Below are 21,243 nucleotides of genomic sequence, written 5' to 3'. Positions count from 1 at the left end.
CTAGTCATCGACGATTGTTTCTCCTTAGGTCTTCTAATCCTTTTGTGCCTGCCACATGTCGTCCCTTCCCTCATCCTTGTATTGATTCCCTTTGCGGCGTAATTGTGCTCCTCATCACGCTTAGTAAGGAACAGTTAGGGCGTGCCTGGGATGGCCTCATCCTCAACAGTGCCATGTGCGGGGTCAACGCCGAGTTCAAATCGCCCTTGGCCGCTAGAGCACTTCCTCTTTTGCCCCTGGCCTTGGCCGTGGGTCACCTGACTTATGGTTGTTCTATTTTTTTAATTTTGTTAAATAAAGGTATTTTGGCATCCTTCGTTAAGAACTATCAGTAAATCTTATCAAATAAGTAACATTGTAACGTTTTAAAACATGATAACACGACATGTTAACTTTTTAAATATTAAGGGTAAGGGTACACAAATTTCGAAATATCAAGGATAAGTCAAGCTCCCCTTTAAATTTTGATAGGTACATGAAACATTGTTGTTTACACTGAATCCTAAAAAATGAAAAAAAAAAAAAAAAAAAAAACCATTATTAAATAATTCTAAATAAAGGTAGCATTGTTAATCAAGTTTGTTATATGTACATCAATTCGACTTTTGCAATTTTATTGACTGTTTAAAATGGTCTGAATGATATTTTAGTTATAAATATTAATTATAGTTTCACTAGACGGTGCACGATATTAATGGAATAAGATCCTCTCCATTTCACTTGAAATGGAGATTAATTATTTCATGGTTTAAATTAAATTTTACATTATCTAACGGTGTATATAATGTCACATAATTTAAAAATTTAAAAAACATAATAACATAAACAACATATACACAGTTAGATGCTATAAAATTTAATATAAATTATAAAATAATTTATCTCAATTTCACTTAAAATAGAGATGATCAAGTTCCAATGTGAAATTAATTTTATTGTCAATATCAATAGTTTGGATGAGTACATAGTGAGTGAGAATTAGATCTTTAAAGAGGACCAAGAGTATCTATTGATATAATAAATATTGGTCGACAATTATTAATAATGTTGTAGTAATGTTAGATACTATCTTTTCATTCTCTTAAAATTGATGTGCCTTTTAAAATTACAATTGAATCAAAATTCAATGGTGATTCATCATAAATCCATTAATAATTTTAAGAGCCACATTAATTTGAGAAGATAAAAGGAGGATAACAAAACAGTCTCTTAACATTACTCAATAACGACGTGACAAAATGACCAGCATTGTAGTTGGACGGATTTAGAGAGGGTCGGTATAGGCCATGCCCCCCCTCCTCCACTCCTCAATTCTAAAAGGAAATAGTCTTTTAGGGAAAAAGAAAATTACAAGATAAAAATTAAAAATTTAACTTATGGGCCCTTACCAACAATTTTTTTTTTTTTTTATTCTTAACCCTGTCCATATGAACTTATAGCTCCGTTCGTGATTGTAATGAGTACACAAGTCGGGTGATCATGATGAATGGTCGTTATGCATTGCAGCTGTGGGACTTTTTAGGTGGATTTGGTTTGGATCCCTTGGCAAAGAGGGATTGAAAAATTATAGGAGAGTTCTTGAAATGGCCGGCAGAGATTCTCTTATTCAAGTAATTTGTTTAGGCGGGTTGAGTTCTTTGTTCGGGCAAAAAACTCAACCCGATAACGGAGTACAATTAAAGATATATAATTAAGAACAAAATTTTTTTACAAATCGATTTGTAGGAAATTTTCTAAAACCTATATATAAGATTGATATGTGTCTTTTGGCATGTGAGAAACACATGTTATTTAAATAGCATGTGCTTCTTACATGCCTTTTTAATAGGATTAATAAAAAAAAACATGTGATTCTCACATGTTTAAATGACATATGTCCTTTTTATATGTGAGTTGTAGAAAATTTTCTACAAACAAATTTATAGAAAATTTATGTCCTATAATAAATCCCCAATAATAGGGAATTTCGATCCCTTTTGAATTGGTTCTGGCCTTGTGGATAAAAATTATAGAAATAATTTTTGGTATTTTATTTTTTATTTTTTAAATTATGTTGGAGGAAATTTTTGAGTTCATTAATTAAATTGACAGGTGTTCAAAATATTTGTTCAAATTTATAATTCAATTTAAAAGAAAACTTTATAGTTTCTTATTAGCCAAATACAAAAAAAAAAAAAAAACAAAAAAGTAAATTAACCTAAGTTTTTAGAGTTTTTATTAAATAAACCAAAAATGATTGATTTATATTTTTAAAATTAAAAAAAAAAAAAATTTTACATCGACGTAACACATATAATAAGCCGTTGGCCATCACTTCACATTGATATACTTGTTTTAAACTTTATGGAAAAGGGCAAGCCCAAGTGTGCAATCGAAAAATGTGGTGCTTTTTATGCTCTACTTTTTCTTTACTCTATATTAGTGGTTTATATTTTTTTATGTCATTTAATGGGTAAAAATCATGTAAAATGTTAAGAAAATATAAAAGAGAATTGTTATTTCTTTAACTCCTGTCTAACTCTAATGATTTTTTTTTTTAAAAAAATAAAATAAACCATTAGATATCTAAGATCCATGTATTCAATTTTAAATTATAACTTTAAAATGGAAAAGATTTTCGTAGTTTTGTGCCGACCCTAGTTCTTGATGACATCATCAGAAGCTCTATGAAAGATTTTTTTTGAGAATATTTTTTATTTTTTGGGCTGAAAATGTTTTAATATGACATAAATATAAAAATTATTTTTGTATTTTTATGATTATTGTATGTTTTAAATTATTTGTTAATATTTTTAATTTGAGAAAAAAGAAAAAAGAAAAAAGAAAAGAAAAAGAAAAAGAACAAAACTCTTACTATTTTCTAGTATTAAGGCCATGGAATCTCCTTTGCTTTATCCATTTTCTGACAAGGATATTCATAAACCTCTCAGCCATGAACATCAATAGAAATGGACAGGGGAAGATCTATCCAGGTCGTGGGGCTGCCGAACAAGTGAGTCAGAAATATTTGCTACTTGCAAACTTTGCCGTGAGGGTTACTCTTTTTCTTTGTTCGTTAATGTTGTGCCGTGAACTGGATTTCTTGGTTTGTTGTTTGATTTCATGTGGTCCTGTGAACACGTATACTTGTTTTTTGTTTTGCCTGATTTGCAATGGTGCCGTGAAAAAGAATACTTTGTTTTTTTCAATGCAATTGTTTCAAACAATATGTGGTCAATACTCCTACATAGAAACAATTAATGATCCTCCAATTGCCCACTTGTAGAGGGTAACGGGCAACGGACCCAACTCTCGCTCACTCAGACCACACACAAACACTTCTCTCTCTGATGGGTTCGCTGGGAAACGAAAACGACGAGCCACTAACACCGGCCGGCAGGCTCTTCCTCCGGCCCGAAATGAACCAAGTAATATACTGCGCTATGGGGTTGAAGTACCCAATCGACGTGGAGTCCGTGAAGTCCCAGGTGCGTAGCTCGGTCATGCTGACTCACCCACGGTTCTGCAGCCTCATGGTCCGCGACCGCACTGGCCGAGAGCGCTGGCGCCGGACCCACATCGACTTGGACAGCCATTTCATCGTCCTGGACCGTCCCGTGTCTGACCAGGACGACGACGAGTCCGCGGTGAACCAGTACTTGGCCGACTTGTCGACCAGCTCGGGGCTCAGCTACGACAAGCCGTTGTGGGAGATCCACCTCTTGCTGGCCCACAAATGCGCGATCTTCCGCGCTCACCACGCGTTGGGAGATGGGGTCTCGCTGATGTCGATGCTCTTGGCGTGCTGCAGGAGGGAGGAAGATGCGGACGCGCTGCCCAGGATAGGGTCTCTTGGGAGCCGGAGGAACAGTGAGGGAGGGAACCGGAGGGGTTGGTGGCAGTGGGGGAAGGTTTTGTGGGGGTTTCTGATGATGTCTTGCTTCACTTTGGTGTTTGTGGTGGAGTTTGTGTTGAGGGTTTTGTGGCTTCGTGACAGGGAAACGGCTATAAGCGGTGGGGCGGGGGTGGAGCTCTGGCCGAGGATGCTGGCCACGGCCAGCTTTTGGCTCGAGGACATGAAGGTGGTCAAGAAGGCTGTTCCTAGTGCGGTAGGTGTTTAAATTTTTGATTATTTTTAGCTAGAAACTTATGCTGAAAGCCGTTTTCACATGTCTATTTATTTCACTTCTTAGGCCCTGTTTATTTCGGTTTGGAAAATATTTTTAGCTGAATTTTTTTTTTTAAGGAAAATTGGTTATTTTTTCTATGTTTGGTTGCAAACCTGAGAATCGTCTCAAAAACATTTTCATAGTGTTTGGCTCGAACCTGAAAATGCTCTAAGAGCACCACCAAAAATCACCACCGCCGTCTCTCCACCCACCCAAAATCAGCATACACAATAGCAAAATCATCTCACAAATACCAAATTCAAAAAACTCACACCAACTAAAACCAAAAGAAGGAAGACATTGAATACTCTAGTTGTCTGACAGTAGGCCAAATATACCTTGCAAAACTCACCTTCTTCAAGCGCTAAGGGTGATACGAGTGTGGCCGAGAGGCGAGAGGGTGGCCACGAAGCCGCAAGAGAGAGAAGCAGTGGGATGCGGAGACGGAGGGTTCACGTGGCAGCGGAACCTTTTGGGCTAATTTCAAGGTTGTTTGGGGCTTCGGTGGGGCTTTGGGTGGGACGAGTGAAAGCGGCAAGGAAGAGCGAAGTGGCTGGAGAGAGCGTCAGGTTCTAAAGCAAAGCCGAAGAATAGTTTCATTTTCTTTCTTAGGGGGTGTGGGTGAGGGAGAGGGGTGGAAAATGTTATGCAAAAATGAAAAAATGCAAACCACTTTACGCCCAATTATACTTGTTTTTCTTGGTTAACCGAAAATGTTTTCAGTTTTGATGATGCTGAAATCAGCCTTGCCTACTCCAAGACGAAGAACACCTGTGATACTTGCGATAAGGAAGAGTCGGCACGAAGGCTTGTCAAGTGTGCCTACGGGGGATGCCTCCGATTCCTAAGTCAGTCTAAACCCACAAAATAGGCAAGGAACCCTAGAAGTAAAAGAATGATCGATCTATCATGGAGAGATTGAATCAATGCCTCATCTTTGGAGCTCCCTTCTTCTTTAGTTGGCCTGGACCTTTCTCTCTACATGGCCTCGCCAAGTGTCGTCTTCCGATTAGGTCATACATGGGTTACCTATAATGTTTGACCACCGGCTTACAGGCATGCCCCTAGTAGTCCTTTCGATAACAGAAACCGATCCTCTCCAGTTCAAATGAACTGAAGAGTATCCAGTTCCTTATAATGTAGGGATATTTTTGTCTTTTCACATTTTTTTGGGCAAAAATACCCCTATACTAAAAGGAACTGGATACTCTCCAATACATTTGAACTAGAGAAGATCCTAATACACCGATAACATGCACGGCTCAAATGGCATTAAATGCCACCTGTTATTGTGCCAAGCGGAGTATGGCACCCTCTCACCGGTTCTAGCATTGTTCTTCTTGAAATATCGCCGACAAAGTTGGAATTGGAGTTTGACTTAGGTATGGGAGGTGATCTGTCGCTTCATAGGTGCACCTACCCCTTTGCAGCCACATAGGTACCGTTATTGGGCCGATTTGGGTCTGGGCTTGCTGGCCCCTTCAGTGGGCTAGTGAGCCCAAGCCCTAAGAGGTGGGTTGGTGCCTCATGTTTGCTCAAAATTTTTAGTCGCCCCAAACACCCAAATGTGGGAAAAACATTTTCCGGAAAAAGTTTTACGCCGAAACAAACAAGGCCACTCTAAACGTGGAGGTTCATTAAGCATTTTGGAGGCGAATAGCTCTCTCTTCTTTCTCTCTCTCTCATTTTGGTTTTGGGGGTAAAAGAAATTTTATGTTCATGAATATGGTATTTCAAATGGCTACCACTTTATAGTGCTTTTAAATGGTTGTATTATTAGGTAGTGATGTTTTGACATGAAGTAGATATTGTCTACGGATTTTTCTTGTTTCCAGAATTATTAATGTGACTCTGAATTGAGATGCTTCACATAATTGAGACTATATATGAACGGCAAGTACAGTGGACAATAACAGCATCAGTGAAAAAAAAAACTGTTATTTCAGCATCAATATATGGATCAGGACTACCACGTAATGTTATATCAATTGGTATACCTTAAGGGGCAAGTAATCTTGGGTTGAAATTTCAGCATTTTGTTGTAAGAGTGATCTTGAATATAATGGTCATTCTATTGAATTGTGTAAAGAGTAATTATTGATGTTTCAAATTGGAGCACTTTGAGCAAGTCACTCGGGAAAATACCCTGGATTTGTAAGAAAATTATAATAAGTAATGCCATTGTGTCTTTTCAGCTTGTTCTGAAATGGAATGTGGATCATTTCCGATCTAGGAATTGTGTAGAACTTACCACTTGGGGTTAGGTTGGGGGGGATGAGTTGGAGTGGGTTAGTTAAAGGGAAAGCAAAGAGCAAAGGAATAGAGAAAATCCCTTCTTTGGTACAGTGAGAAAGAAAAGCAGAGTATCTGGAGGGACAAAACCTCCATTTTGCTCCACTGTTTCTTGTCCAAATCCAATGAAAATATGGTGGATTTGGGCAGAAATGAAAAGCCTTTAATGGACTTCTTACGAATAGATCCCCGGCTTTCCCTCATAAACTCCTGAAGACTTGTTCAGGTCTTCTGTGATTTTGTAAACTGCAGATTGCTCAATGAATGATTTCTAAGTTATAAATTCAAGCTAAAATCTGAGCCTTAGTTATTTCCAGCATGACTCATCAGATGGAGCATCTTGATCTTATTAGATAGTTGGTTCAAATCCCCACCCACTCATTATCATGGGTTGAATAGGCTAGTCAGTTCACTTTCATAGCTAATCATAAGGGCGTGACTTCTATATCACTTTCCATATGGTCAACTGGCTTTTAACTTGATTGGAGAGGGTTCTACTCTCTCTCTCTCTCTCTCTCATAGAACTTTGTTTTCTATCTTAAAACTCAGTCTAGTGGATAACCGGTTAATTATGTTGATTGCTTTTAGTTGGAATTGTCCATTATGTGCATTAGGCTCTTGATTTTTGAAACTCCAAAATACTCACTTCTCTTGAAACTTGACTGAACATTTGACTTGGAATTATAGCACAGTGACTTGTGTAGATGCCGGATGGAAGCGAATTTAGTAATTCCAGTACATACACTAGCAGAGTTAGTTATTTAAAATGCTAGGTTTCTGATTTGTGTACATGAAGCATTAAAGTACATTAGGTTGACTGCTGCTTTTTCTTTTCTTTTCTTTTTCATGTGTACCTGGTTGCAGTTTATGCTTTTAATGATATTTCGATTACTTATATATATATAAAAGGATTAGGCTTAGGTGCTGTAAAAAAACTACAGCATAAATGCTGTAGTTTTTTCAATGGTTAAGATTGAGCTTAGAATAAAATGGTTTGTCATACTCATATGTAGATGTCACGTTCTGCAATTTCAGCCTCTTCTTCGACTCTGCATATGGTTGATGTGAGAACGGAAAGTTAGAAAAGGGGTAGTGCAAGGAATAGGAGAAAACGAGATTAATGTCAATAGTGACATCCTCTTACTCTTAAATGGCTGCATTCCTAGCATCATCATTTCCCTAAAACTGAAGTCACACGAGGGCACGTTAAGGGGTTGAAAAGGCTGCAACCCTTGCACGATATTTGTGCTAAGAAATATTATTAGTCTCCTTTCAGGTAGTTTCCCCAAATGAGGTTATGAGCACTGTTACCTATAGCATGACTGATGATGTTATTGCTTGACAGCATAATAAATGCATTTAACATTTTTTTCCCTTGCAGCCCGACTTTATTTTTCCTTTTTTCTTTGCCTCCCCCCCCCCCCCCAAAAAAAAAAAATAAAATAAAATTTTGAGAAACATGGATTAACTAATCCCCTAAATTCCCTTTGTTGGATGGCACTGTGTAGTTTCCATAATGAAAGTTTGATGCATAACTTGTGAGGACTCATACTTTGATGCTTATACTATGATTTGTGGATTTCATCTCATCATGCAGACCATTAATGACGTTCTCTTTGGGGTGATATCATCAGGATTATCAAGATATCTTGATCACCGAAGATCAAATGGTAAAAAAATTATATAACTAGTGTTGTACTTCTACATTTCAATCAAACATAAGTGACAACAAATCATCATAACATTATTAAGTTTGATTGTCACTGTTAGCTCTGCAAGAAGGGCTTCGATTGACGGGGGTGGCCATGGTTAATTTAAGAGAACAATCAGGATTGCAGGTCAGTTATGGCCTTCTTTTTTATTTTCTTGTTCTATTGTCTATTCTTCATCATTTTTTTATTTTATTATATATATAGTTTTTAAGACATAATTGAAATTCAAACTTTTGGGTTTGATCAGGATCTATCAGATTTGATGAAAGACAAGTCAGGATCACGGTGGGGTAACAAATTTGGCATGATTCTCCTGCCTGTTTATTACCATAAGAGTGGTTCTGATCCTTTACAGTATCTGAAGAGAGCTAAGGTGATGATTGATCAGAAGAAACAATCTGTAGAGGCTCATTTCTCTTACAAAATTGGGTATTTTGTAATGTCCTCCTTGGGATCAAAGGTAGATACTTGATTAAGCAATATTGTCTTTGGAAAAAGAAATTGAAATTGCTTATTTAATATGAACAATTCTCTCTTATGCTGTAGGCTGCTGGCTTTCTTAACTACAGGATTATTTGTAATACTAGCTTTACAATCTCTAACGTGGTTGGCCCACAAGAGAAGCTCACAGTTGGAACCAACCCTATAACTTACATGAGGGTGAATTCATCGAGCCTACCCCATGTACGGCCTCTGAACCCACTTTAATTTCCTGATTGTACTCCAAAGATTTATAGGAATATTATAAGGTAAATGATAATTGTATGTAAATAACTTTGGTTAACTTGCTGGTTGGTTCTGCAGGCACTCACAATGCACATGGTGAGCTATGCAGGAAGGGCTGACATGCAAATTTTGGTGGCCAAAAATATCATTCCTGACCCAGAATTTCTTGCCAAGTGCTTTGAAGAGGCCTTGCTTGAAATGAAGGAAGCGGCTGTAGCCACAAACAAAATCTACGAGGAACCTGTTTGTTCTTGATAGAGATCCCGGTAATTTTGTTGTCTTGATTGTTAGCAATTCTAGTAGTAAATGTGAGAGAGTTAATATGGGGCTAATCTGTCCAAGTAAATTTTAGGTTGTTTGCCTACCTGATTGGATCCAATGAAGAAAGTTGAAGGGAAGAATCGGAAAAAGGAAAATGTCTAAGAAAAATCACTGTTCACACGTTCAAATAAATTGGCTACTGTTCCGAGGCCTTCACCGCTTCTAGTACTACTCTAAAGTAAAGATATATATTGTACTTTGACTGGTCAAGAATAATTTAATACAGTTTGGTCGATTATACTCACAAGGATATCTCATAAGTCATAGAGACTTATAGGCTTCTGAAATAGGGATAACTAGTCCTTTATTTCTAACAACATTAATATCATAGAATGGTTGTACCAGAAGGAATTTAATTTTGAAAAAACTTCTCTTAATTTTTTTTATCTTCTGACACTTATATAGTTGTGCTTTTAAAGTTTAAAATGTTGTAAAATTAGGTTGTCGTGTTTTAAAAATTTGCAATGCAACCTTCACGGTTAGGGTTAAATCAGCCAGTAAATAGGTAAAATTTCCATTGTACCTATGCAAAATTAATAAAAATACAAAATTACCATTAATTAGAAAATTATGTATAACAAAGAAAAAAGTAAAACAAAAAAAAAGGTTCTTAATTGTGGGTCACTAGCGGTGGACTCCATTTCCCCTGACCCATCCCATCGGAACCCTAGCCGTCATCCACGACTTCATGCATCCGCGAGTCTAGTTGGTTGCTCCAGCTTATCGCCATTTTCTTTGCCATTTGCGCTATTGATCACCAGGGACACAGCTTCTCGGATGGCCTCACATCCCCGACATCATCCTAGCTAGTCATCGACGATTGTATCTCCTTAATTCCTCTACTCCTTTTGTGCCTGCCACGTGCCATCCCTTCTCTCATCCTTTTATTGATTCCCTTTGTGGCGTAATCGTGCTCCTCATCACGCTTCGTAAGGAATGGTTGGGGCGTGCCTGGGATGGCCTCATCCTCAACAGTGCCATGTGCAGGGTCAACGCCAAGTTCAAATCGCCCTTGGCCGCTAGGGCACTTCCTCTTTTGCCTCTGGCCTTGGTCGTGGGTCACCTGACTTATAGTTGTTCTATTTTTTTTTATTTTGTTAAACAAAGGTATTTTGGCATCCTTCGTTAATAACCGCCAGTAAATCCTAACGAATAGGTAACGTTGCAAAATTTTAAAACATAATAACTTGGCATTTTAACTTTTAAAATATTAAGGGTAGGGGTACACAAATTTCGAAATATCAAGGATAAGTCAACTAGTCAAGTTTCTCTTTAAATTTTGATAGGTAGATGAAACATTGTTGTTTACACTGAATCCTAAAAAATGACAAAAAAAAGAAAAAAAAGAAAAAAAAAAAGAAAACCATTATTAAATAATTCTAAATAAAAGTAACGTTGTTAATCAAGTTTGTTATATGTACATCAATTCGACTTTTGCAATTTTATTGGCTGTTTAAAAGGGTCTGAATGATATTTTAGTTATAAATATTAATTATAGTTTCACTAGATGGTGCAATTTATTAATGGAATAAGATCTTCTTTATTTCACTTGAAATAGAGATGAACTATTCCATGGTTTAAATTAAATTTTACATCATCTAATGGTGTATATAGTGTCACATAATTTTAAATTTTAAATAACATAGTAACATAAACAATATATACACCGTTAGATGCTATAAAATTTAATATAAATTATAAAATAATTTATCTTAATTTCACTTAAAATAGAGATGATCATGTTCCAATGTGAAATTAATTTTATTGGTAATGGATTGTGAATTTGAATAGTAATATAAAGTGATTGATGTGATATAAAATTTGAAGATGTTTTATAAAAAAGTAAAAAAGTTTTGTTTTGTAGTGGATTTTTTTATTTGAATAGTAATAAAAAATTATTGATATGATGTAAAAAGTGTAAAAAAGTTAGAATGTTTTTGATTTGATGTTTTTGAGAGAAGTGAAATGGGAATTGGAAATTTTTCAATTGGTTACCAAACAGGCTCAATTGAGTATATAGTGAGAGAGAATTAGATCTTTAAAGAGGACCAAGAGTATCTATTGATATAATAAATATTGGTTGACAATTATTAATAACGTTGTACTAATGCTAGAGACTATCTTTTCATTCTCATAAAATTGATGCACTTTTTAAAATCACAATTGAATCAAAATTCAATGGCGATTCATCATGAATCTATTAATAATTTTAAGAGTCACATTAATTTGAGAAGATAAAAGGATGATAAGAAAATAGTCTCTTATCATTACTCATTAACGACGTGACAAAATGACCAACATTGTACTCAGGGACGGATTTAGTGGGGGCCGGTATAGGCCATGCCCCCCTCCTCCACCCCTCAATTCTAAAAAGAAAAAGTCTTTTAGGTAAAAATAAAATTACAAGATAAAAAATAAAAATTTAATTTATTGACCCTTACCAACAATTTTTTTTTTTTATTCCTAACCCTGTCCATATGAACTTATAGCTCCGTCCGTGATTGTAGTGAGTACACAAGTAGGGTGATCATGATGAATGGTCGTTATGAGTTGCAGCTGTGGGGCTTTTTGGGTGGATTTGGTTTGGATCCCTTGGCAAAGAGGGATTGAAAAATTATAGGAGAGTTCTTGAAAAGGGTAGCTGAGATTCTCTTATTCAAGTAATTTGTTTAGGCGGGTTGAGTTCTTTGTTCGGGCAAAAAACTCAACACACGATAACGAAGGGCAATTAAAGATATATAATTAAGGACAGAAATTTTTTACAAATTGGTTTGTAAGAAATTTCTTACAACTCATATATAAGATTGACATGTGTCCCTTGTCATGTGAGAAACACATGTTATTTAAATAGCATATGCTTCCTACATGCTTTTTTAATAGCATTAATAAAAAAAACATATGTTTCTCACATGTTTGTCTTTTTTATATGTGGATTGTAGAAAATTTTCTACAAACCAGTTTATAGAAAATTTATGTCCTATAATAAATCCCCAATAATAGGGAATTTCGATCCCTTTTGAATTGGTTCTAGCCTTGTGGATAAAAATTATAGAAATAATTTTTGGTATTTTATTTTTTATTTTTTAAATTATGTCGGAGGAATTTTTTTAGTTCATTTTATTAAATTGACATGTGTTCAAAATATTTGTTCAAATTTATAATTCAATTTAGAAGAAAACTTTATAGTTTCTTATTAGCCAAATACTAAAAAAAAATAAAAATAAAAAATAAATTAACCTCAGTTTTTAGAGTTTTTATTAAATAAATCAAAAAATGATTGATTTATATTTTTAAAATTAAAAAAATATTTTACATCGACGTAACACTTATAATAAGCCGTTGGCCATCACTTCACATTGATATACTAGTTTTAAACTTTATGGAAGAGGACTAGGCCAAGTGTGCAATCGAAAAATGTGGCGCTTTATGCTCTATTTTTTCTTTACACTATATTAGCTGTTGGCATGATCTAAAGAAAAGCTTATTTATCTTTTAATGATAAAAATAATAGATTATCAATAATTGAATACTTTTATATTTGGAAAATAAATAATTGAATTGAGACATTTTAAAAAGTAAAAAAAAAAAAAAAAAAAACATTCAATTTAGGAGGAATAAAAAAAAATAAAAAAATAATGTCATTTAATGGGTAAAAAGTAAAAACCATGTAAAATGTTAAGAAAATTTAAAAAAGAAATGTTATTTCTTTAACTCCGGTCTAATTCTAACAATTTTTTTTTTTTAAAAAAATTCAATCATTAGATATCTAAGACACGTATTCAATTTTAAATTATAACTATGAAATGGAGAGGATTTTTGTAGTTTTGTGTCGAGCATGGTTCTTGATGACATCACCAAGAGCTCTATGAATGGATCGGAAGCTTAGATTTTTTTGAGAATATTTTTTATTTTTGGTTTGAAAATATTTTAATATGACGTAAATATAAAAATTATTTTTGTATTTTTATGATTGTTGTATGTTTTAAATTATTTGTTAATATTTTTAATTTGAGAAAAAAAGAAAAAAGAAAAAGAAAGAACAAAACTCTTATTATTTTCTAGTATTACGGCCATGGAATCTCCTTTGCTTTATCCATTTTCTGACAAGGATATTCATGAACCTCCCAGCCATGAACATCATTTGAAATGGACAGGGGAAGATCTATCCAGGTCGTGGGGCTACCAAATAAATGCTGAACAAGTGAGTCAGAAATATTTTCAACTTGCAAACTGTCTTGAGGGATACTCTTTTTTTTGTAATTCGTTAATGTTGTGCCGTGAACTGGATTTCTTGGTTTGCTGTTTGATTTCATGTGGTCCTGTGAAACACGTAAACTTGTTTTTTGTTTTGCCTGATTTGCAATGGTGCCGTGAAAAAGAATACTTAGTTTTTTCAATGTAATTGTTTCAAGCAATTTCTAGAAAATACTCCTGCCTACAAACAAGTAACGATCCTCCAATTGCTCACTTGTAGAATCTAACGGACAACGGACCCAACTCTCGCTCACTCAGACCACACACAAACACTTCTCTCTCCAATGGGTTCGCCGGGAAACGAAACCGACGAGCCACTAACACCGGCCGGCAGGCTCTTTCTCCGGCCCGAAATTAACCAAGTAATATACTGCGCTATGGGGTTTAAGTACCCAATCGACGTGGAGTTCTTGAAGTCCCAGGTGCGCAGCTCGGTCATGCTGACTCACCCAAGGTTCTGCAGCCTCATGGTCCGCGACCCCACTGGCCGAGAGCGCTGGCGCCGGACCCACATCGACTTGGACAGCCATTTCATCGTCCTGGACCGTCCCGTGTCTACCCAGGACGACGACGAGTCCGCGGTCAGCCAGTACTTGGCCGACTTGTCGACCAGCTCGGGGCTCAGCTACGACAAGCCGTTGTGGGAGATCCACCTCTTGCTGGCCCACAAATGCGCGATCTTCCGCGCTCACCACGCGTTGGGAGATGGGGTCTCGCTGATGTCGATGCTCTTGGCGTGCTGCAGGAGGGAGGACGATGCGTACGCGCTGCCCAGGATAGGATCTCTTGGGGGCCGGAGGAACAGTGAGGGAGGGAACCGGAGGGGTTGGTGGCAGTGGGTGAAGGTTTTGTGGGGGTTTCTGATGATGGCTTGCTTCACTTTGGTGTTTGTGGTGGAGTTTGGGTTGAAGGGTTTGTGGCTTCGTGACAGGGAAACGGCTATAAGCGGTGGGGCGGGGGTGGAGCTCTGGCCGAGGATGCTGGCCACGGCCAGCTTTCGGCTCGAGGACATGAAGGTGGTCAAGAAGGCTGTTCCTAGTGCGGTTGGTGTTTAAATTATGATTATTATTAGCTAGAAACTTATGCTGACAGCTGTTTTCACATGACTATTTATTTCACTTCTTTAGGCCCTGTTTATTTCGGTTCGGAAAATATTTTTAGCTGAATTTTTTTTTAAGGAAAATTGGTTATTTTTCTATGTTTGGTTGCAGACCTGAGAATCGTCTCAAAAACATTTTCTTAGTGTTTGGCTCGAACCTGAAAATGCTTTAAGGGTTTGTTTGAGATTGCAATTTCGTAGAGAAAAAGTGCGATTTTAAATCAAATCGCAGAAAAATGAACCGTTTGAAAACTGTGTTTTTAAAAAATTGCGATTTGAAAACGCAGAAAAATGTTTATTCAAATTGCAGACAATGTGGTGTTTTTTTGAAAACGCAGTATTTTAAAAGTGTTTTTTTGAAAATGCAGTATTTTAAAAGGCTAACCTGTGATTTTAAAGGCCAAATTGCGATTTTGTCAAACACTTAACTGCGTTTTTAAAAATCATTTTTTTTAAAATCGCACATTTTAAAATCGTTATTTTGAAATTGCACTTTTTGAAATCACAAACTCAAACGGGCCTAAGAGCACCATCAAAAATACCACCGCCGTCTCTGCACCCACCCAAAATCAGCATACACAATAGCAAAATCATCTCACAAATACCAAATTCAAAAAACTCACACCAACTAAAACCAAAAGAAGGGAAGACATTGAATACTCTAGTTGTCTGACAGTAGGCCAAATATACCTAGCAAATCTCACCTTCTTCGAGTGCTAAGGGTGGCACGAGCATGGCTGAGAGGCGAGAGGGTGGCCTCGAAGCCGCGAGAGAGAGAAGCAATGGGATGCGGAGACAGAGGGTTCACGTGGTGGTGGAACTTTTTGGGGGAATTTCAAGGTTGTTTGGGGCTTCGGTGGGGTTTTGGGTGGGACGAGTGAAAGCGGCAAGGAAGAGCGAAGTGGCCAGAGAGAGTGTCGGGTTCTAAAGCAAAGCCAAAGAATAGTTTCGTTTTCTTTCTTAGGGGGCGTGGGTGAGGGAGAGGGGGCAAAAAATATTATGCAAAACGAAAAAAATGTAAACCACTTTACGCCCATTAGACTTGTTTTTCTTAGTCAACTGAAAATGTTTTTAGTTTTGATGATACTGAAATCAGCCCTGCCAACTCCAAGACGAAGAACACCTGTGATGCCTGCGATAAGGAAGAGTCGACACGAAGGCTTGTCGAGTGTGCCTGCGGGGGATACCTCCGATTCCTAAGTCAGTCGACTAAACCCACAAAATAGGCAAGGAACCCTAGAAGTAAAAGAATGATCGATCTATCATGGAGAGATGGAATCCATACCTTATTTGTGGAGCTCCCTTTTTCTTTAGTTGGCTTGGACCTTTCTCTCTACATGGCCTCGCCAAGTGTCATCTTCCGATTAGGTCATACATGGGTTGCCTATAATGTTTGACAACTGGCTTTGACAGGCATGCTCCTAGTAGTCCTTCCGATAATGGAAATGGATCCTCTCCAGTTCAAATGAACAGGAGAATATTAAGTTCCTTATAATGTAGGAGTATTTTTGTTTTTTTCATATTTTTTAAAATAAAAATACTTCTACACTAAAAGGAATCAGATACTCTCCGGTTCATTTGAACTAGAAACGATCCTAATAATCCAATAACGTGCACAGCTCAAATGGCATTAAAATGCCACCTGTTATTGTGCCAAACGGAGTATGGCACCCTCTCACCGGTTCTAGCATTGTTCTTCTTGAAATGTCGCCGACAAAGTTGGAATTGGAGTTTGACTCAGGTATGGGAGGTGATCTGGATCTTCACAGGTGCACCTACCCCTTTGCAGCCACATAGGAACCGTTACTGGGCCGATTTGGGTCTGGGCTTGCTGGCCCCTTCAGTGGGCTAGTGAACCCAAGCCCTAAGAGGTGGGTTGGTGCTTCAGGTTTGCTCAAAATTTTCAGTCGCCCCAAACACCCAATAGTGGGAAAAAAATTTTCCGGAAAAAGTTTTCCGCCGAAACAAACGGGGCCACTCTAAACGTGGAGGTTCATTAAGCATTTTGGAGGCCAGTAGCTCTCTCTTCTTTCTCTCTCTCTCATCGTGGCTTTGGGGGGTAAAAGAAATTTTATGTTCATGAGTATGGTATTTCAAATGGCTGCCACTTTATAGTGCTTTTAAATGGTAGTATTATTAGGTAGTGATGTTTTGACATGAAGTAGATATTGTCTACGGATTTTTCTTGTTTCCAGAATTATTAATGTGACTCTGAATTGAGATGCTTCACGTACTTGAGACTATATAGGAACGGCAAGTACAATACATGTTATTTCAGCATCAGTACATGGATCAGGACTACCACGTAATGTTATATCAATTGGTATATCTTAAGGGGCAAGTAATCTTGGGTTGAAATTTCAATATTTTGTTGTAAGAGTGATCTTGAATATAATGGTCATTCTATTGAATTGTGTAAAGAGTAATTATAGACGTTTCAAATTGGAGCATGGTGAGCAAGTCACTCGGGAAAATACCCTGGATTTGTAAGAAAATTATAATAAGTAATGCCATTGTGTCTTTTCAGCTTGTTCTGAAATGGAACGTGGATCATTTCCAATCTAGAAATTGTGTAGAACTTATAACTTGGGGTTGGGTTGGGGGGGAGGAGTTGGAGTGGGTTAGTTAAAGGGAAAGCAAAGAGCAAAGGAATAGAGAAAATCCCTTCTTTGGGACAGTGAGGAAGAAAAGCAGAGTATCTGGAGGGACAAAACCTCCATTTTGCTCCACTGTTTCTTGTCCAAATCCAATGAAAATATTGTGGATTTGGGCAGAAATGAAAAGCCTTTAATGGACTTCTTACAAATAGATCCCCGGCTTTCCCTCATAAACTCCCGAAGACTTGTTCAGGTCTTCTGTGATTTTGTAAACTGCAGATTGCTCAAAGAATGATTTTAAGTTACAAATTCAAGCTAAAATCTGAACCTTAGTTATTTCCAACATGACTCATCAGATGGAGCATCTTGATCTTATTAGATAGTTGGTTCAAATCCCCACCCACTCATTATCATGGGTTGAATAGGCGTAGTCAGTTCACTTTCATAGCTAATCATAAGGGCATGCCTTCTATATCACTTTCCATATGGTCAACTGGCTTTTAACTTGATTGGAGAGGGTTCTACTCTCTCTCTCTCTCTCTCATAGAACTTTGTTTTCTATCTTAAAACTCAGTCTACTGGATAACTGGTTAATTATGTTGATTGCTTTTAGTGGGAATTGTCCATTATGTGCATTAGGCTCTTGATTTTTAAAACTCCAAAATACTCGCTTCTCTTGAAACTTGACCGAACATTTGACTTGGAATTATAGCACATTGACTTGTGTAGATGCCGGATGGAAGCAAATTTAGTAATTCCAGTACATACACTAGCAGAGTTAGTTATTTAAAATGCTAGGTTTCTGATTTGTGTACATGCAGCATTAAAGTACATTAGGTTGACTGCTGCTTTTTTTTTTTTTTCCTCTAGCTAAGTAGATGTTTTCTTTTATATACTTCATGTGTACCTGGTTGCAATTTATGCTTTTAATGATATTTCGATTACTTATATATATATAAAATGATTAGGCTTAGGTGCTGTAAAAAAACTACAGCATAGGTGTTGTAGTTTTTTTCAATGGTTAAGGTTGAGCTTAGAATAAAATGGTTTGTCATACTCGTATGTAGATGTCATGGTCTGCAATTGCAGCCTCTTCTTCGACTCTGCATATGGTTGATGTGAGAACGGAAAGTTAGAAAAGGGGTAGTGCAAGGAATAGGAGAAAACGAGATTAATGTCAATAGTGACATCCTCTTACTCTTAAATGGCTGCATTCCTAGCATCATCATTTCCCAAAAACTGCAGTCACACGAGGGCACGTTAAGGGGTTGAAAAGGCTGCAACTTGGCTTGCACGATATTTGTGCTAAGAAATATTATTAGTCTCCTTTCAGGTAGTTTCCCCAAATGAGGTTAGAGCACTGTTACCTATAGCATGACTGATGATGTTATTGCTTGACAGCATAATAAATGCATTTAACATTTTTTTCCCTTGCAGCCCGACTTTTTTTTTCCTTTTTTCTTTGCCTCCCCCCACCCCCCCCCCCCCCCCCCCCAAAAAAAAAAAAAAAAAATTGAGAAAGATGGATTAACTAATCCCCTAAATTCCCCTTGTTGGATGGCACTGTGTAGTTTCCATAATGAAAGTTTGATGCATAACTTGTGAGGACTCATACTTTGATGCTTATACTATGATTTGTGGATTTCATCTCATCATGCAGACCATTAATGACGTTCTCTTTGGGGTGATATCATCAGGATTATCAAGATATCTTGATCACCGAAGACCAAATGGTAAATTTTTTTTTTTTATATAACTAGTGTTGTACTTCTACATTTCAATCAAACATAAGTGACAACAAATCATCATAACAATATTAAGTTTGATTGTCACTGTTAGCTCTGCGAGAAGGGCTTCGATTGACCGGGGTAGCCATGGTTAATTTAAGAGAACAATCAGGATTGCAGGTCAGTTATGGCCTTCTTTTTTATTTTCTTGTTCTATTGTCTATTCTTCATCATTTTAATTATATATATATATATATATATATATATATATAGTTTTTAAGACATAATTGAAATTCAAACATTTGGGTTTGATCAGGATCTATCAGATTTGATGAAAGACAAGTCAGGATCACGGTGGGGTAACAAATTTGGCATGATTCTCCTACCTGTTTATTACCATAAGAGTGGTTCTGATCCTCTACAGTATCTGAAGAGAGCTAAGGCGATGATTGATCAGAAGAAACAATCTTTAGAGGCTCATTTCTCTTACAAAATTGGGTATTTTGTAATGTCCTACTTGGGATCAAAGGTAGATACTTAATTAAGCAATATTGTGTTTGGAAAAAGAAATTGCAATTGCTTATTTAATATGAACAATTCTCTCTTTTATGCTGTAGGCTGCTGGCTTTCTTAACTACAGGATTATTTGCAATACTAGCTTCACAATCTCTAACGTGGTTGGCCCACAAGAGAAGCTCACAGTTGGAACCAACCCCATAACTTACATGAGGGTGAATTCATCGAGCCTACCCCATGTACACCCTCTGAACCCACTTTAATTTCCTGATTGTACTCCAAAGATTTATAGGAATATTATAAGGTAAATGATAATTGTACGTAAATAACTTTGGTTAACTTGCTGGTTGGTTCTGCAGGCACTCACAATGCACATGGTGAGCTATGCAGGAAGGGCTGACATGCAAATTTTGGTGGCCAAAAATATCATTCCTGACCCAGAATTTCTTGCTGAGTGCTTTGAAGAGGCCTTGCTTGGAATGAAGGAAGCGGCTGTAGCCATGAACAAAATCTAGGAGGAACCTGTTTCTTTTGGATGAAAGAAAACATAATGCTAAAATAAAATAAAGCGGATAAATAAATAGAGACAATAAATTTTACGTGGTTCGGTCAATGACTAACGTCCACAGGATAAAGCTCAAATGGCTACATTTTACTCTTATTTCTTTTGATGTTTTCGAAATACAATAGACTTCTGTTTATATGAGGGTTTGTGTAGATAAGTATGGTAAGCAATCAAATCAATCAAATTTGATTGATTATAATTACAATATATTTCTCAAACCAAATCCCCAAATATATGGAGAGTGTATTCTCTAACACTGGATAGATTCGTAATTTTGTTGTCTTGATTGTTAGCAATTCTGGTAGTAAATGTGAGAGAGCTAATATGGGTCTAACATGTCCATGTAAGTTTTAGGTTGTTTGCCCACCTGCTTGAACAAGTGGGTTTCAAAAGAACTCTTTCACATTTGCTGCCCGACAAATTAATGGGGGATCCGGTTCCTTTTGTTATATGGTCATAAATCCACATGGATTGAATATACAATAAATTTTTAGTCAAATTTCCAAACAGAAATTAGTAAAGAAACAAAAGGTGGCTAATTTGATTGTAGAAGCAATTACTTTAGGAGTTGAACTATAAACTTCCATGTATAGATTTCATGATGTTTTTGGGACATTGTAAATGTTTTCTGCCAGGAATTTATATTTCACAATACAAAGAAATCCTAAACTTGAGTCAGAATGGCTTTGAAGTCAAATTAGAGTGAACTTGGGTAGTTGGGTATATATTTAGTGGTCATGTAACAAGATGCCTCAGTCCTTCTTTTTTTTTTTTTTTTTTTTTTTTACCCTTCTTTTTAATCGAATAAAAATTAATATAACAAACAACTTCCATGATTGTCACAGTTTCTGCTGTTAAATCATTGGCGTTGTTCTAATGATTTAGACAAGCATAAAGGACAGTCATTCATGAGTATAAGCCACTATGTGGCATCTGTAGATGCCGTATTTGTTATCCATTGTCCCTAGCGGGAGTAGGTCTCTACATTTAAGGCTCAAGACATTTGAGTATTTATTGTCTTGAAAATATATTTTCAGCAATTTTGCTCATCGAATTGTTAACAATTCAGATAGTAAATTTGATAGAGCTTTTATTTGGCCCACTTGCCCAAGCAAGTTTTAGGCAATCCGTCCACTTGTTAGGGGCAGGTGGGATAGAGGCTTTCTCACATTTATTGCTAAAATTGCTTGCAATCTATACAAAAAATTGCTGAGAATCCAGATTCGTAAGTCTTATGTCAAAAACATGCACGTGAGCATGTAGGAATTGAAAAAGAAATGTAACCC

The 21,243-nt window shown here is 36.7% G+C and overlaps 2 protein-coding genes across 2 annotated transcripts; both read left to right on the top strand.

The window, feature by feature from the left end:
* The first annotated feature begins 3,146 nt into the window (after positions 1-3,146).
* On the top strand, positions 3,147-9,446 carry LOC133881863 (wax ester synthase/diacylglycerol acyltransferase 11-like). Its single transcript, XM_062320909.1, has 7 exons — positions 3,147-4,088; positions 8,038-8,110; positions 8,211-8,278; positions 8,400-8,612; positions 8,699-8,836; positions 8,957-9,144; positions 9,231-9,446. The coding sequence occupies exons 1-6, from the start codon at positions 3,330-3,332 to the stop codon at positions 9,131-9,133; spliced, it is 1,428 nt and encodes a 475-aa protein (XP_062176893.1). The 5' UTR covers positions 3,147-3,329; the 3' UTR covers positions 9,134-9,144; positions 9,231-9,446.
* Positions 9,447-13,495: 4,049 nt separating this feature from the next.
* Positions 13,496-20,095, top strand: LOC133882411 (wax ester synthase/diacylglycerol acyltransferase 11-like). The gene is made up of 6 exons (XM_062321575.1): positions 13,496-14,496; positions 18,810-18,882; positions 18,989-19,056; positions 19,193-19,405; positions 19,494-19,631; positions 19,752-20,095. The coding sequence occupies exons 1-6, from the start codon at positions 13,738-13,740 to the stop codon at positions 19,905-19,907; spliced, it is 1,407 nt and encodes a 468-aa protein (XP_062177559.1). The 5' UTR covers positions 13,496-13,737; the 3' UTR covers positions 19,908-20,095.
* The last annotated feature ends 1,148 nt before the right edge of the window (positions 20,096-21,243 follow it).

Source organism: Alnus glutinosa, chromosome 11, assembly GCF_958979055.1.
Source record: "Alnus glutinosa chromosome 11, dhAlnGlut1.1, whole genome shotgun sequence".
Lineage (NCBI taxonomy): Eukaryota > Viridiplantae > Streptophyta > Magnoliopsida > Fagales > Betulaceae > Alnus > Alnus glutinosa.
This window is presented reverse-complemented; position numbering and strand designations above follow the sequence as displayed.